The following is a 15,846-nucleotide window of genomic DNA, read 5'->3' as shown; positions in this document are numbered from 1 at the left end:
TGCTCTTCAATCATCGTGCGCCGAACTCCGAGCGAAAAAACATCGAGTCAGAGAAGACCGGGATGTCCGCGATGCATGAACGGGGCAGCATCCCCCCTCAAAACACGGCATTTCTACCACCACCCCCCTCCGCACCTCCCTGCTACTCCTCCTATTTGTTACTGCGAGCGCTCACGAAAACGCGCAGTGGGCGCCGGCTCGGCGCGTGCGCTCTCTCCGACTACAGCGCGCGCCCTGTGTGCACCATGCCACACGAGCCAGGAGAGCCGCGCGCGGACATGCTCTAGTCTACTGAAGGGTTTTTCTCCCCCCCTAAAAACTTTCCACCTTTTAATAACATCTTTATTATGGGTTCTGTTCACTTCAGTGTTCAGTTTAAACGCATGACGGGGCTCGTGAATGGATTCTACATCCGTTTGCGTATTGTTTGCGTCTCTCGCGCCTTAAAGTTCACTGAACGTGACGCAAACAGACTTAAGTTTGACCATGACGTCACGGACTGACTCCTTAAATAGAACTGGAGGAAGTTTGTTTTGGTTGTGTTGTGCAACATCACCATTTTACATTATATTCTATATAATTAAGCAATATTTTTGTTAAAATACAAAATACAAAATACAAAATACAACCAAGATGGCGATTTCCGTACGGACGCTTAGTGGTTAGCACGTTCGCCTCGCACCTCTGGGGGGGGTTGGGGTTTCGAATCCTGCCTCCACCCTGTATGCGTGGAGTTTGCATGTTCTCCCCGTGCTTCGGGGGTTACCTCCTGGTACTCCGGTTTCCTCCCCCAGTCCAAAGACATGCTTTGTAGGCTGATTGGCATGTCCAAAATTGTCTGTAGTATGTGTGATTTAGCTGTGTGATGGGTTGGCCTTGTGCCCCAAGTTCGGTGGGATAGGCTCCACACCGTGTAGGATAAGTGGTACAGAAAACGGATGGATGGCGATTTCGTTCTCATCTCACGTGCCATAATTCTCGCAGTAACTTGTTCATTACAGAAAAGTTTACATGAAATGAATACGTGGCTTTCTAGACACTTCACATGACACGTTTTACACACAGACATATATCTGTGTGTGTATATATATATATATATATATATATATATATATATATACACACACATTTTTTCACACATTTTATGCATGTATTTTTTTATATTCACACATTTCTTTTATTTTCACATGTAAATTTTTCACAATTTCTCATTCTATCCATCCATCCATCCATCCATTTTCAGTAAACGTTTTATCCCGATCAGGGTCACGGTGAACCCGAGCCAATCTGGGAACGCTGGGCGTGAGACGGGAATACACCCTGGGTGGGACACCGGTTCATCACAAGGCACCAAGCACACACATATTCACACACTCATTCACTCCTAGAGGAAATGGGCTTACTTGCACTTATGCCATATTTCCGTTTTGAAATAGCACGAATCTGGCATCACAATACAGCGAAACAGCAGCATCTAACATTTGGTGGTTTTTTCAGTCTTATAATAAAGTCATAGTGTTGGGTTAGCGTTAGATCGTCTGTGTTTCTATTAATGAGTATTTTCTTACCTTCATAGTTGTTTATGTTTGACGCAGTATGCAGTCTGACACCTTTCTTCAGCTTAGTAAAAGGAGCTGTGCAAGTGTCCTTACATATATGATAAACGTAATTGACGTTCATTTGCGGGGAGCTTCAGCAGACACTGGGTGTAAAAAAATTTTTTTAAAAAACACCACTGCCATTACAGTGGATGAGCTAGAAGCAGAAGTGTCATTTTGGTTATAATGTTTGTGCGAGTAGCCCATTTCACATAGCCAGTCCACCTGCATGCATGTTTTTGGGAAACCCACAAGACAAGACTGGGGAGAATGTGCCATCCTGGTTTTATACATCAGATTTGATTTTCTCACGTGCGATATGATCTCATATCGTTTACATGATGCCATGTGTTCACTTGAGTTCAGTGCATCATGTGGTGAAATGCACCAAAAACTACAGACATGGCCGACGAATACAACTCTCAAAGCTACACGCTGTCACATCACCTTCTCTTGAGACCTAATCAGACACACCTGTTCCCAATTGCAATATCAATGACACCACACTACTTAAGAGACTCTCTCACACACACACACAGGTATGGTGAAGTATTACACTCAGTTACATTTTGTCTCTGCTGTTACCAAGCCTTAAGCAATAATTAAACATAAATAAACTTCAAATGAGGAGTTTGTTTATTCTGGTTTTGACTTTGTTCTTGTTTTAGACCTTGTCTTTTTGCCTTGCCTTGCTCGGACTGTTTGCCTGATTGCCTGACCTCTGCCTGTCTTTGTTTATTGATTTTTGCCTGATCCCTTGGACTTGTTATTTTATTAAACTGCCATACTTGGACTTGCTTCCGTCCTAACCCTCAATTACGTGACACATCACGTTTTTCAATTATTACTCAAATAACTATTATATTACAATCCATCCATCCATCCATCTTCTATACCGCTTATCCTTCCTTCAGGGTCACGGGGAAACCTGGAGCCTATCCCAGGGAGCATCGGGGCACAAGGCAGGGTACACCCTGAACAGGGTGTCAATCCATCACAGGGCACAATCACATACACATTCACACACCCATTCATACACTACGGACACTTTTTCGACATGCCAATCAGCCTACCATGCATGTCTTTGGACTGGGGGAGATAACCGGAGTACCCGGAGGAAACCCCCGTAGCACAGGGAGAACATGCAAACTCCACACACACAGGGCCACGGTGGGAATCAAACCCCCTGACTCTGGAGGTGTGAGAAAAAAAAAATGCTTAACTGCAACAGGAAAAATAAATTAATTAATTAAAAAGTCAGCCAAAATTCAACCAAAACTTTTCCTAAATACACAGGAAAATCATGGACCCGGCTCTTTTTTGTTTAATGTTTTTTTTATTATTCATTGAAGGAAATGTACTCCTTTCTCACAGTACACTGGTGTTCCATTCCGCTGCCAGAATGCAAATTGAATTAGTGGACATTTTCAATCAGTATAAACAAATTTTAACACCGCAGGTTTGTTATAAGATTCAGATAAGAGTCAGGACACTGTTGGCTTTCTGTGTGTAGAGTATCGTGACTCTGTGTTTAGCTGCTGGTGAGCAGGTCGATGGGAACGGGGAGGGGTATGAGCCCCCTGCTGGGCAAACAATTCACACCTCTCCACAATAACACTGGTACAGAGATCAAATTGACATAACAACTAAAGGTTATTTGATAGTGAACACCTTATACACCTGCCACAATAAAATTATAACATTTAAACCTAGTAGGCTAGGTAAAAAATAAATAAATACTTGTGAAAAACTGCAAATTCTTAAAGCCCTGACAGTCTACTTTCATATGAACCATAAAGCAGTACTGTGGAGTGTGACATCACTAATGAATTAAATGCTGAACACATGCACCCCCAAAACAGGCGGAAATAAAATTTTTATGGCCTCTGCTAAAAAAAGAGTTAATACTTGAAGTTGGCCTATAACCTACAAATGCCTGCTGTGCCTATGTGTTCCCCTGCTTAGGCTTCATCCTCAGAATGGACCACACCAACGTTCTCACTGTTATCCCACTACACCTCCCTGAAAATGGATAGGAGCTAAATTTCAGGTAGCAAATGAGCTTTTTCCGCAAAGTGACTCGAGCTCGTCCTTGTGCACAAAGCGTAGACTAAAGGCTATTACATAGTGTGAGATGCCAATGAAGGACAAACCCATGACCCATATAGAGCACTGCGTGGCTTAATGTAGGTCAGCCAAAGAATTAATATAGGAGAGAGAAAGAATTTTGTAATGACAAATTACTAGAGAAGTCTGAAAAAAGCCAGAGAAATAAACGCAAATAGATATTTTCTATGTTTTCTATTGAAATATATTTAGGCTGGAACCTAAGACATTGTATAAACTAATCTACTATAGAAAAAAAAAAAACAGCTGAAATGGATTGTGCTACATTATTATGTACAATGCTAAATAATACTGATGGGAAGTAGGCCATATTTGGACAGTCATTTAATCTTGGCTGGAAAAAAAACACAACGATGGATTTTACTGATAAATCATAGCCATTAGCACCATAGTTAATGGTCAAAAAAGGAGTAGGCAGGAACTGTATGTTTCACATCATTAAATCATTCAAACAAATCAGTGGGGATATTTTAATAAGCATATTTCTTCTCTAAAGCATCAACGGATCGGTCATTCTGTTACTCATCACTAGTTATAGTTAGGGGTGAGTGATATCTAAAGGAATAAAACACGACAGACGACAGGGTGGTACGATGCGGCCCGAGGTGATGCAGAGTTATTACCTTAGAGTTGATTATTCTCCAATAATAAGATCTCCCGAAGAGGTTTATTCCTCAGTTATAAATAAAACAGCAGTGTGCTGACGATGACATTTTTTCTTTATTAATAAGAACTACAGGTCATCATTGTTAACCATTTATTGTTACATTTAATGTTGTGGAACGTCCGCAAAACAAGTTACTTAATGTTATCACTTACTTTATAACAGTTATATACAGTCATTCCTTTACCAGCCTCTTTTTTTTCTTTCTTGAATATAATAAGACAGAAAAAAATGGAGCTTGTTATGTTACCCAGAGAAAAAGTCCTGTACACTCTCCCATGTTGATAAGCTGTACGTGTGTGTGTCCGTTATGTTTTATACCATACATATCAGTCCATACAGGATCTCGCTGAGGTTTTTTTTTTGTGCTTGTTGCGTTCCGAAATGCTTGCTTTTGCAGTGGGATTTTTCAAATTTTGCGATACAGTGTGATGAGTTTGTGCTTTTTTTGAATTACTTGAATTGGCGAAATTGCAATTGCAGGAACGCACGTGAATCGAAGAAGGTTTTGGCTGAATGCAGAGTGTGATGATGTCACATGACACGTCTTGGCCCAAATCTGCCAAAAACCTGGGGTAATTCTGAAAAATGTCAAGCTCCTCCCGAATATTGCAGCGTTTGCTTGATTTTGCGTTCATTTCTGCAATCGCAAAAACATGAAATCCTGGAGGGACTGACATTTCACCCATCTTTTTTTAAATTGTATTTCATATTAATAGTGGTGCATTTACTTCTCAACTTCTGCTTGTTTACGTTTCATGTATTAGGAAGCAGGAGATAGTAGCCATAATGTATACACTCAATTATAAAACACGTACAGATTACCATATTACATTTGTGTGTTTTATAGTTAAAACCAAGAACAAATTTTTGGCTTTTCTTGCATTTTGAGAGCCAAATCCAGATTCAAATGTGGATTAAACTACGCATGAACTAAATTTGTTAGAGCGGCTCTGGAGGATTGACAACCCACAGCCTAAGATTTTTTGGATTTATAAAACTAAAACCTTGAGCCACTGGCCAACATAGAATAAATCCAAACTTGTTTTTTCTCCTTTAATCGGATTCATCGACATTGACCGGTCTCTCTCCCCCAAAACTCTGACTTTTTGAAAGCTCAGCTAAAGTCTTCAAGCTTGACAATGTTGTAATTATTGGCTGTTATTTGTGGTGAGGAGAAACATGTGGGAATCTAATATTAGCCAAAGCCTCCCCAGGGCTGTTCGTGAGACAGGTGCAGTTTTTAGAACCTATCCTACCATCTTATACACATTTCTCCAGATGCATGATCATTCAGCCACAAAAAAAGGCTCCTGAGTGCTGCTTCAGCATTTCACACATACTGCTTCCTGTCTTAGTCGATGCTTCTGTCACTCCTTCAGCGCCATTAAACACATCACATGGGCTATTTCAGTACACAGGCCCAGCTACAAAAACATACACATTTACTATATGTGTTCAATTATTCCAAAATGTCTTATTTTAAATAATAAGCATCTCTTAAGATTAAATGTTACGATTCTGTGCTAATTATTGGAAGTTCAAATCTCAGGACTGCCAGAGAGCTAGTGGTGGAGCTTTAAAGAAAAACGCTCAGTCTCGTTTTGGAAGGAAAAAAAAAAAAAACATCTGCTAAATGAATAATTGTGAATATTAATACCAGGCCTTGAAGAAAAAGGAGTCAGTATCCCATATGCGAGGCCGCCACATGAGCGGTTGTTCTTGTGAAAAGGCCTGGCTTGTTGGGCGTCATGTTTTGTCTTGCGCTAATAAAACAACAATACATTTCACAGATGGTGGGAGGAGGTGCTGATGGGAAAGAAGTGTGAAACCTTGAAAGATTTCACAGCCGTAATTAATTTTGAATCCTAGCACAATTCTTGGTTTATCCAACCCCCCCCCCCTCACTCTGTACCCGTGTGGTCACTTGAAATGACACTTCAGAGACCAAGACAAATTAGGGCCCTTTGCACGTTATTTCTAGCTATAAATTGGCTGTCAAGGATTTCTCCAGTGCAGGAAATTGGGGGTTAATTTATACATTCTTTAAGATTAATGAGTGTGGTTTTTCAGCTTTTAGGCAGGATTCAGAAGGGGTGGCGTTCAGCCAAAAGTGTGTTGGAGTGACTGACTGAAACGGAGTCAGTCAGAACTGAGCTCTGAGACTGAGACGCTGTTTCCGAGTCTTCAGAACCACAATCACTATCAAAGCCAGTTTGAACATCAGAATGACTCAAAAAGGCTCAGAACAGATACTTTCTCCATCAGCTGTAGAAACTCAGTAGTTTTCATCCTCAGGTTTTACAGATACTGAAATGACTTCCTCAATTCCTCATGATGACTTCCTCAATCATGGTCAGGAATGAATCTGTGTCTGCTGTGCTAAAGTGCAGATTACATCAAATAGTACAACTCTACAGAGCAATCCAAATAAACTCAGTGACCACTTTTTAAGGAACAATTGTACACTTGCTCATTCATGCAATAAGCCAAATGTGTAGTAGCAGCTCAATACATCTTCAACTGGCCAGTTTCAGTGAGCCTGTGCCTACTGTAGACTCAGATTCCTGTCCTTGGCTGATAGGAGTGGAACCTGATGTGGTCTTCTGCTGTTGTACTTTAGGCCATCCGCCTCAAGAGTTAACGTCCTGTGCATCCTGAGATTCTTTTCTACTCACCATGATTGTAAAGAGTTCTTATTATTTCAGCTCAAAAACCAGTCTGACCATTCTCCTCTGAGCTCTCTCATCAATACGGCACTTCCTCCAACAGAACTGCCGCTCACTGGATGTTTTTTTTGTTTTTCGCACCATCCTGTGTAAAATCTAGGGACTGTTTTTAGGAGATCAGCAGGTTCTTAAATACATAAATCAGCAACCATGCCATGGTCAAAGTCATTAATCACATTTTTTCTCCCATTCCCCTATGAATTTTGATGTGAACATTAACTGAAGCTCTCGACCTGTATCGGCATGATTTTACACACTGCACTGCTGCCACATGATTGGCTGATTGGACAATTGCATGAATGAGCTGGTGTACAGATGTTCCTATTAAAGTGATCGGTGTGTGTGTGTGTGTGTTTACTTGTATTTACATGTGCTTTACTTAGATATTAATCTTATAGTGTTGTATTTAGTATTGAGGTACGGTTGAGTGCAAAAGTTTGCACCCCCATAGTTGTTGAATAGATTAAAGGCTTTAGAATTTAGACACAAAGACAAAAAGAATTTTTAAATTGTTAAAAACTAAATATGGGTCCACCCCTTGCAATAAGACAATTCAAAGGATGAATTGAAAATATTGTTTGGTGACAACAAAAAGCTTGCTACGAAAGACTTTGAAGGCAATTTTAAAGGCGCGGAGTATGCGGGGCACACAAGTTATGAAAGAAGATGGGAAATGCAAACTTTAGAAATATCTGTTTTTCATACTTTTTAAAACTTGAAGCATACACTATTTGATCTTTTTTTCGTTATTTGGGATAATGACTGAATCAAGAACACTAAAATGCTTACTGATTCATACTGATCACATTTAAATAATGCTAAATGGTCTCTATTAATTCAATTAAAGTGGTTTCTATGTAATTGTTATTAGTAAAGCCATTGTGACTGACATTTACAATTTGTTGTTAGTAACACTAACAACACTAACTGCATTATTTCCTAATGCAGCTAGCATAAGGGGGTAATATGATCTTCTGCTTTGTATAAAAATATTTTAAGTGAGCATCTTTAAGACAACGGAATTCGATCGACTTTTGAAAGCACAAATATAGCTGTGTGAAAGGAGCTGTAAAGTCCACCAAGGTGATGCACTAATGCATTCAGTTACATAATGCTGGAAGCAGACACTGCTTCAGAACCATATGTTAGGCACGATTTGCACCTCTCACCTTTCTGAGAAATCTTTCAACAAGCATAAGTCAACAGTAGGAAGAATATGCCTAACGAGAAGCGAGAGGTTTTGTGCAATGATGTTTGAAACCCATGTAACCCCTGTAACCTAAACGAACAGCAGAAACATTTGGACTGTGATGGTAGCATGTGTGTTTTGTGCATTTTTATCTAATAGCATTCACAGACTTAGACGCTATGAATTCTCCTGAACTGTTCAGATACATGCCGAGTTATTATCCTAGTCACATGGTTCTATTCATCGGAATGGAGTGAAGAGGGACTTGCTTTTGTCATCGTTTTGGCAAAAGCATTGTTCAAAATTCACCTGGAAAGACCTAACACCCACTCGCTCGCTGACACACACAAACCTACGCCAAGTCCAGGTGAGATCACCTGGCCTTCCCTGTGGCGTTTTGCACCATGATTACCCACAATTCCCTGTGTCCCGCAGACACACAAGCACATGGGATCAGTGTGGCACACAGCATGTGGCCTGGCTTCAAGGGTGCAGGCATCTGTTTGTATGGATGGATATCGTCAAGACCGGTGGAAATATAGCGTATAAAGTACGTCACACATGGATTCAAAGGAGAGAGAGAGCGATCACATGTACTGTATTTTGTAAGGCTACACCTCCTTTAGATGAGCGGGAGCTCTAGGATGGATGAGTGTGAGGTCCGCAGTTGTCATTTTACAAAGAGAAGACATGCATGTTAAAATGTCTTCAAGTCTTCCAGAATAAACAGATCAGGAAGCGAGTCCCGTTTCTGACCGAGTCTGTGGACGAACAGTCGTGGTTATAGTGGCACACAAACTGGTTTAAATATTACAGAAAGTGCTGATCTTCTGCGATTTTCACACAGTCTCTAGTGTTTACACAGTATGGTGCAAAAAACAAAAAACATCCAGTGAAAAGTAGTTCTATGGGCAAATAACCACACTCAAATAACCACTCAGAAAAAAAATGCACAACACACCAAACCTCGAGGCAAACCACAGGCACTGATTCAAACAGGAGCAAATGTCTGCTTGTCCAAATATGTCAAAAACTCCCAGCAGCCATTGCACTACATCACAGTCATATGACCGCCTGCACCTGAATCATGTTCTAATTAACGAGCACTATGTTTGTGTGTGTATATATATATATATATATATATATAGCCACAGTTTGCATTGCGCTTTTGTCTTGCATTAATTGTCCCACTTTGCCGTTGTTTCTGTTCTGGTCCTTGTGTCATGTTTATTTCTCGCCTTAGTGTTTTTGCCACGTGTTTATAGCTTCTTTTGTCTTTGTTTTGATTATTATTAAACCTTTCTGCACTTGCATCCGTCTCCACCTCAAAATCATGACAATAAATTGACGACAAGTTACTTACTGTATGTTCAGAAATCTTTTCCCTTCTGATTGGTACCTAAGTATCTTTCCATCATAGTTCTCATAAACTGAAAAAACTGAATCTCAGTGGTTAAAACGTTGGACTGCTGTTTGGAAGATCCTGAGTTCAAATCCCAGCATTGCCAAGCTGCCACTACTGGGCCCTTGAGCAAGGCCCTCGACTGCTCAGTTGTGTAAATGAGATAAACGTAAGGTGTCTGCCAAATGCTGTAAATGTGAAAGTACTAGACCAGAGAAAGACATAAAACCAGAGGAATGATTAAAATAACACAACGTTGTCTCATGACTATTCAGTTGTACTTTGTTTATATTACGATTTTATTATAATCCCAGTATCCCACTATGAGTTATACTTTCACACACCCCTCACACACCTTCTCTCATATCTAATAAATATGGCTATCGCGTCAAATCTCATTGAAACTGGGGACAAAATGAAAGTTTCAGGCCCTCCCTCAATACTCTTTTCCCTCCAACGCAAGTGAACACAAATGCACCAGTGCACTAACGATCATGATGCGGAGTCTCATTATGCAGCAAATTATAAGCACCGAGCATACGTGTAGGAAAGCCAATACAACATGCTAATTATAAAGCTTTTGTACTATTGTACATTTTATATAAACAGCAACAACAAGCAGTTTACATACAGTACAGAATATTTCCCACTAGATGATATGCAAACCTATTTTGTTCTGGTTTATGTTGCTACTAGCTCATTTTAACCATACATGCTCGCCCAAAGCTCCTTCTGCTAATACACCACCTAACTGACATCTAAGCTTTCTGCTCGTTACAAATACCTCTAAGCATTTATTTGTCTCAAGCAGGAGCTACCACATTTCCAGAGCGACTTTAATTTAGTTTGCTTCATTGCCACTGACACAGGATCATATAAGCTAGCTCACTGATGCATGCATTTCACTTCTAGACTTTCATTAGAAAACAACAAGGTGGCTTAATCTTATCTCAAACAGCACATTGGCTTGTTTCTTTTTAAGGCAAGCTTAATCTACCAGTTGTGTAATCTACCAGTCTCGCTCGATGTACACGGCTCAGTGTTTAAATGATGCTACCCGTCGTTGTTGGATCAAAATACGTTTCACTGGAGGACAAATTCTATTTTCCATTACATCAGTAAAGTGTCAGATAACAAATTTATCAACCAGTTACAAACATTTGCATAAGTTGCGTCCCAAATCGCATATTTACGCACTATTCTACGCCATTTTGTAGTACAAATAGTGTGAATAGTGTGTTCACACTGAATATATTTATTCAACCGAAAAAAAAAAAAAATGAAGTGTGGAGTGTTGGACACTTCATACACTCAATAGTCGCAGCTTTGCTTGTGTAGCGGATGCTGGATTAAATTAGCCCACGTTGTGTGATTTATTTTTCAACATTTTAATAATTTAATAATTCGTATAAAGGTATGGCTGAATAGGTTGTTATTTACTCTCCCATTATGTGCGATTGAAGTCATTTGCCATTGGTTGCGAAACGGCTTACAGTTTTAAAAAAAACAAGAAAAAAACGTTAGTGTTCCATTTGAGATGATACTACTATTCTAAAATTCCTACACTAGACGGTAGAGTCATTTGGGACTATAATTTTACTTAGCAAGCAATGACATTATAGCTACTAGTATAGTGCGGAGATAGTCAGCGACTGTTAACTGATTTCATTTTGGTCTTTCGCCCAGCACCCATCTAACACAACCCCCACCCCCAATTTTTGGCTATGAAAACATTCGTAAATGCAACCTAAGATTTCACCCAAATGCTTCAAACATTTGACTAATCCAAATGCAAGCTTTCAACCACACACCAGGGCTTTGATAGAGCCGTATCATGCAATGCACCATTAATTCTAACCAACTGAAGTAAATACCTGGGTCAAATCTTTCAAGCTTACTAGAGCCAGACAATAAGTAAGGATAAGTAAGGGTATTTCAAATTCCAATGCCAATTTGGTCCTTACCTTTCGGGGTCAAGGGAGCGTTGACGAAGGAGACTGGGGGCCCTGCTGCGCTCCACTGTGGTGCTGTGATATAATAATGAAGCATCCTGCAGTTTGGCTTTCTTCTCTTGAGGGGCCTCCTCATGGCGTCTGCGCATGACCCCGGTGACCTCCGGAGGCATCGTGGAGCCCGGGCCGCTGTAGAACCATGCTCCAGATTTTGTGAGGATTTCTTGTTGTTTTCGGCACAAGTTACATACCCACATTACCTGACAGACAGAAAGGTGAAAAGTGTTAGCCATGGATATTACGTTAGTCTTCACTACATTAGTGCTGTAGAGTGCAGAGCCATGAGGTGAGCAACACAAAATGTAATTAGGTGTTAAATGCTGTGGGACTGCACAATGCTGATTAGCCAATAAGCTTAGTTCTGTTGTACTCTTGAACCTGTTTGCACACTGCAGCTAGCTACTTTGCTAATCATGGTTTTGGACCTCTATTCACTGAAAATGAGGATGAGGCTGAGACTGCTGTTGTGGGAAAGACAGCTCATTAGCCTAACAGTACAAATTCAAAAGTAAGACCAGAGCCAATATATCAGGATTAAGAACATTTTTCAGGATAGCATCATTAGTGCTAAGTCCCACAATGAGCTGTCAGAATAACAAGAAACCAGCAAGCTTGTGGTGGTGAGGTCAGTAGGGTTGACTATCTATATATACATTTTCATGAACGTATGAATGTTATGAAACCATGGACTGTGGGTCAAATGTTTGGAAATGGAAAGATAACAACTGTAGTGTGAGCAAATGACAGCAGGAGCAATCGCTGAAGGTAATGACTGAGTAAGGCATCAAGAGTTGCCATTTGGTCTGATCAACCCCTCAGGAATTGTATCTGAAAAGCTCGTGTGAAGGTGCATTTATTTATTTTTTGTTATTTAAAAATCTCCTGAAAAACGAATCATGCAAAACTCGCGTGAAAATAAATGAATCGTGTAAAAATCATGTAAAAATATATGAATCGTACGTAAAACATCATTCAAATGAATTAATTCTGTAAAAACACAGTAAAAATCAATGAATCATGTAAAAATCGAATGAAAGAAAATGAATCGTGTAAAATTCACATGAAAATAAATGAATCGTTTAAAACTCACAAAAATAAATTAATCGTGTAAAAATCACGTGAAAATCAACGAATATCATGATTATCTAATTCCGTAGGCATCTGCTGTAAATATGTGTGTGTGTGTGTGTGTGTGTGTGAGAGAGAGAGAGAGAAAGAGAGAGAGAGAGAGGTGGCATATGGTACAGCAGACTGTTCCTATCATTTTGGCAAAAATAAGCCAGTCTGGCCGATGTGAGAGACACCAGGAGACCTCCTTTGAAGATGAACAGAGGCGTGCTTCACTCCGAAATGCTAACAATGAACCAAAGCATTTCGTGAATGAAGTCAAACATGGGTCTGTGTGATCTTGTTTTTCTTATTAGCTTTCATTAAAGTATTCCCTTAAGACCTGCCAGTGAGAAGAAAGACGTATGAAGATGTAGATATGAACTGATTTATTTGTAAATCTTTCATACAAGTGTTTACACAAGATATTTGGTATTCATGAAAATCACATGAATCTGGGAAAATGTTTGTATATTGAGCGTGTACAAATTTATGCATCAGAAAACCAACTAATGTAAACATTAAATGATCAGCTTCAAATCATATAATTTGCAGTTATATAACCCTTTTATTTAGGGTTTATGCTGTCATGTTGTAGCTATTTCAACTACACACACAAATATAATGAACATTTCATCAAACCCGGTTGTTTCATTCGAAAGCCATTAACTAAAGCAAAATTAGTGTGTTAGTGTATACTTTGGTTCCATTTGCCACGGCATTTTCTATTAATGCTGTGCAACACTTTATTAGAGCTAACACTAAGCTGTAATGTGCCGTACACTCTCTAGTGTGTATGTGGCCCATACATAAGCAATCAATCCAAAAATGGCCTGGTTGAAATTTGGGCCTGACCAAAATCGGCTGATTTGATAACTGTTGCACTCCTATATTTAACAAAGACATTTTTTTTTTTTTTGGATAAACCTGTGTTTTGTTTGCAATCGTTCGATATCCATGAGAGCAGAGTATTTTGGTGTAATATTTTTTTTCAGTAAATATATTTCCAGTGAGGCTATTCACATGAAATTTTCACCAGACATCAGTATTAACTCAAGAAATCTGGAAATATAAAGAATTCACAACATTAAAGTCCATAAATAAAGTTATGTGTAATAAAGTGGAATGACACAGGAAAAAAGCGAGCTGGTGGTGACGGTGGCGAGGAAAAACTCCCTAAGATGAAATGAGGAAGAAACCTTGAGACGAACTAGACTCAGAAGGGAATCCATCATCATCTGGGTAACAACAGATAGTGTGAAAGTAAACAAAAGTTCATTATGGTTTTAACATGAAGTCTGTTTGTTGAACTAGTCCACTACTTTTTTTTTTCATTATTATAATTCTATTCTAATTGTATATTTTTTCTCACAGCAATCATAGAAGCTAAGCAGCCATACACATAATGGTAATCTGTGCAGTTATAGTCTACTCTGGATTATCAAACACCAATGCAGGGTCATTCCTAAAGGGCAACAAAGAAGTCATCTACTACTTCTGGCACTCTAGCCTCCCTAGATTTCATTAGCCCAATCTCTCCACTGTGTCCTGGATTCAGCCCTGTTCTTTCAGCTCCTGCCATGACCGGGCACATCAGCTCTGACCTATTTACCAAGACTTGATCGCAATTACCCTCAGATTGGTGCATCTCCTCAGTCATTATCTTCCAGGGGTAATTAAACATGCCCAGGAAGTCCAGTCAGGACCGGGGACTCTCTTTGAGTCCAGTGATGAGTATCTAATGCTAAATTACCATTCTTCAGTCATGGCATCACTTCTGAAAAGAGTGCCTGTGCTTATGTATTGTGATTGTATTTGAATATGCATTGCAATATACAATATAAAACCCTGACCTTTAAGGACCTTTGACCCTTTCTCGCAGTACACTGGCATTCCATTTCGCCATTGTACATTTTCAATTAGTGTAAACATATTTATTATTTTATTGCCGCAAGTCTGTTATAACATTACACAGGATCAGTTGGGTTTCTGTGAGTGGAGTATCATGTCATGTGTTTAGCTGCTGGTGAGCAGGGCAATGGGAAAAGGGAGAGGGCCATTCACCATTAAAAGCTGGACTGCATTTATTTGACTAAAATGAACTGTTTTTACTCATCACAGAAACGCTTCAATTGATCACTGAAACACCCACTGAAATCTCAGAGAATTTGATAAAAATATATATTTTTAGAGAGCTCATTAGCACATTGGCGTCTTTTGCGTTATCAGTAGATATGCATCGATACCAGATTTTTAAGAGCGAGTACGAGTACCGATACTTTTGCTGTAGTACTCACCAATACTGATACCGATACCAGTATTTTTAGTTACACAGCAGTACAGCGAGACAGATGATTTGCAGTCTGCTATGCTTTGATTTGTGTCGTTAATCTCTAAACCACGGACATTTTGTGCTCTGCTGCTGCTGTTTCTTTGTGCGGCAACGTCTGAGTGATGAGTGCTGTACATACACTACATTGTGTGGTATAGGTTTTTGGTATCGATTCATTTTTACAAGTATGAGTACAAGTGCCAGTTCATGAGCACTGTATCGGATTCCTAGTTGTCAGTATCACTAAGGCGAATATTGTGACTCGCATTCTGCTGCTGCTGATTATACAGCATTTATAGCGCTTAGTAGTAACCTCTTACTTAAATGCGATTGCTATTAGACTTGTATGCAAAAGTACATATATTTCTGTATATATTGTGATTACTTGTGTGCATTGAGTACCCTCAGCTCCAGGGTCCCTTGTCCCTATTCCCTGATCCTAAGCTCGGGTTACATTCTATTCATATGTTTCACATGTTCTCCCCGTGTGGATCTGTGTGGGTTTCCTCTAGGCTCTCCAGTTTCCTCCCACCTCCCAAAACATCCTGGTAGGTGCACTGGAAATGCTTAAATTGTCCTTCTGTATGAATGTGTATGCATTGGGCCGTGTGATGGACTAGCATCCTGTCCAGGATGTATTCCTGCCTCACACCTAGCATTCCCGGGATAGGCTTGGGATCTACCGT

At 39.7% G+C, this 15,846-nt stretch overlaps 1 protein-coding gene across 1 annotated transcript in view; it reads right to left on the bottom strand.

Annotated features, from left to right (window-relative positions):
• LOC128599404 (regulating synaptic membrane exocytosis protein 2-like) overlaps positions 1 to 15,846 on the bottom strand; it is a 98,705-nt gene that overhangs the window by 36,552 nt on the left and 46,307 nt on the right. Inside the window, exon 5 of the mRNA XM_053610941.1 lies at positions 11,674 to 11,921. Coding sequence (XP_053466916.1) covers positions 11,674 to 11,921 — 248 coding nt within the window. The remainder of the gene's footprint in view (positions 1 to 11,673; positions 11,922 to 15,846) is intronic.

This window comes from Ictalurus furcatus, chromosome 23 (genome assembly GCF_023375685.1).
Source record: "Ictalurus furcatus strain D&B chromosome 23, Billie_1.0, whole genome shotgun sequence".
NCBI lineage: Eukaryota > Metazoa > Chordata > Actinopteri > Siluriformes > Ictaluridae > Ictalurus > Ictalurus furcatus.
Note: the sequence above shows the minus strand (reverse complement) of the source record. Positions and strands in the feature narration are given on the sequence as shown.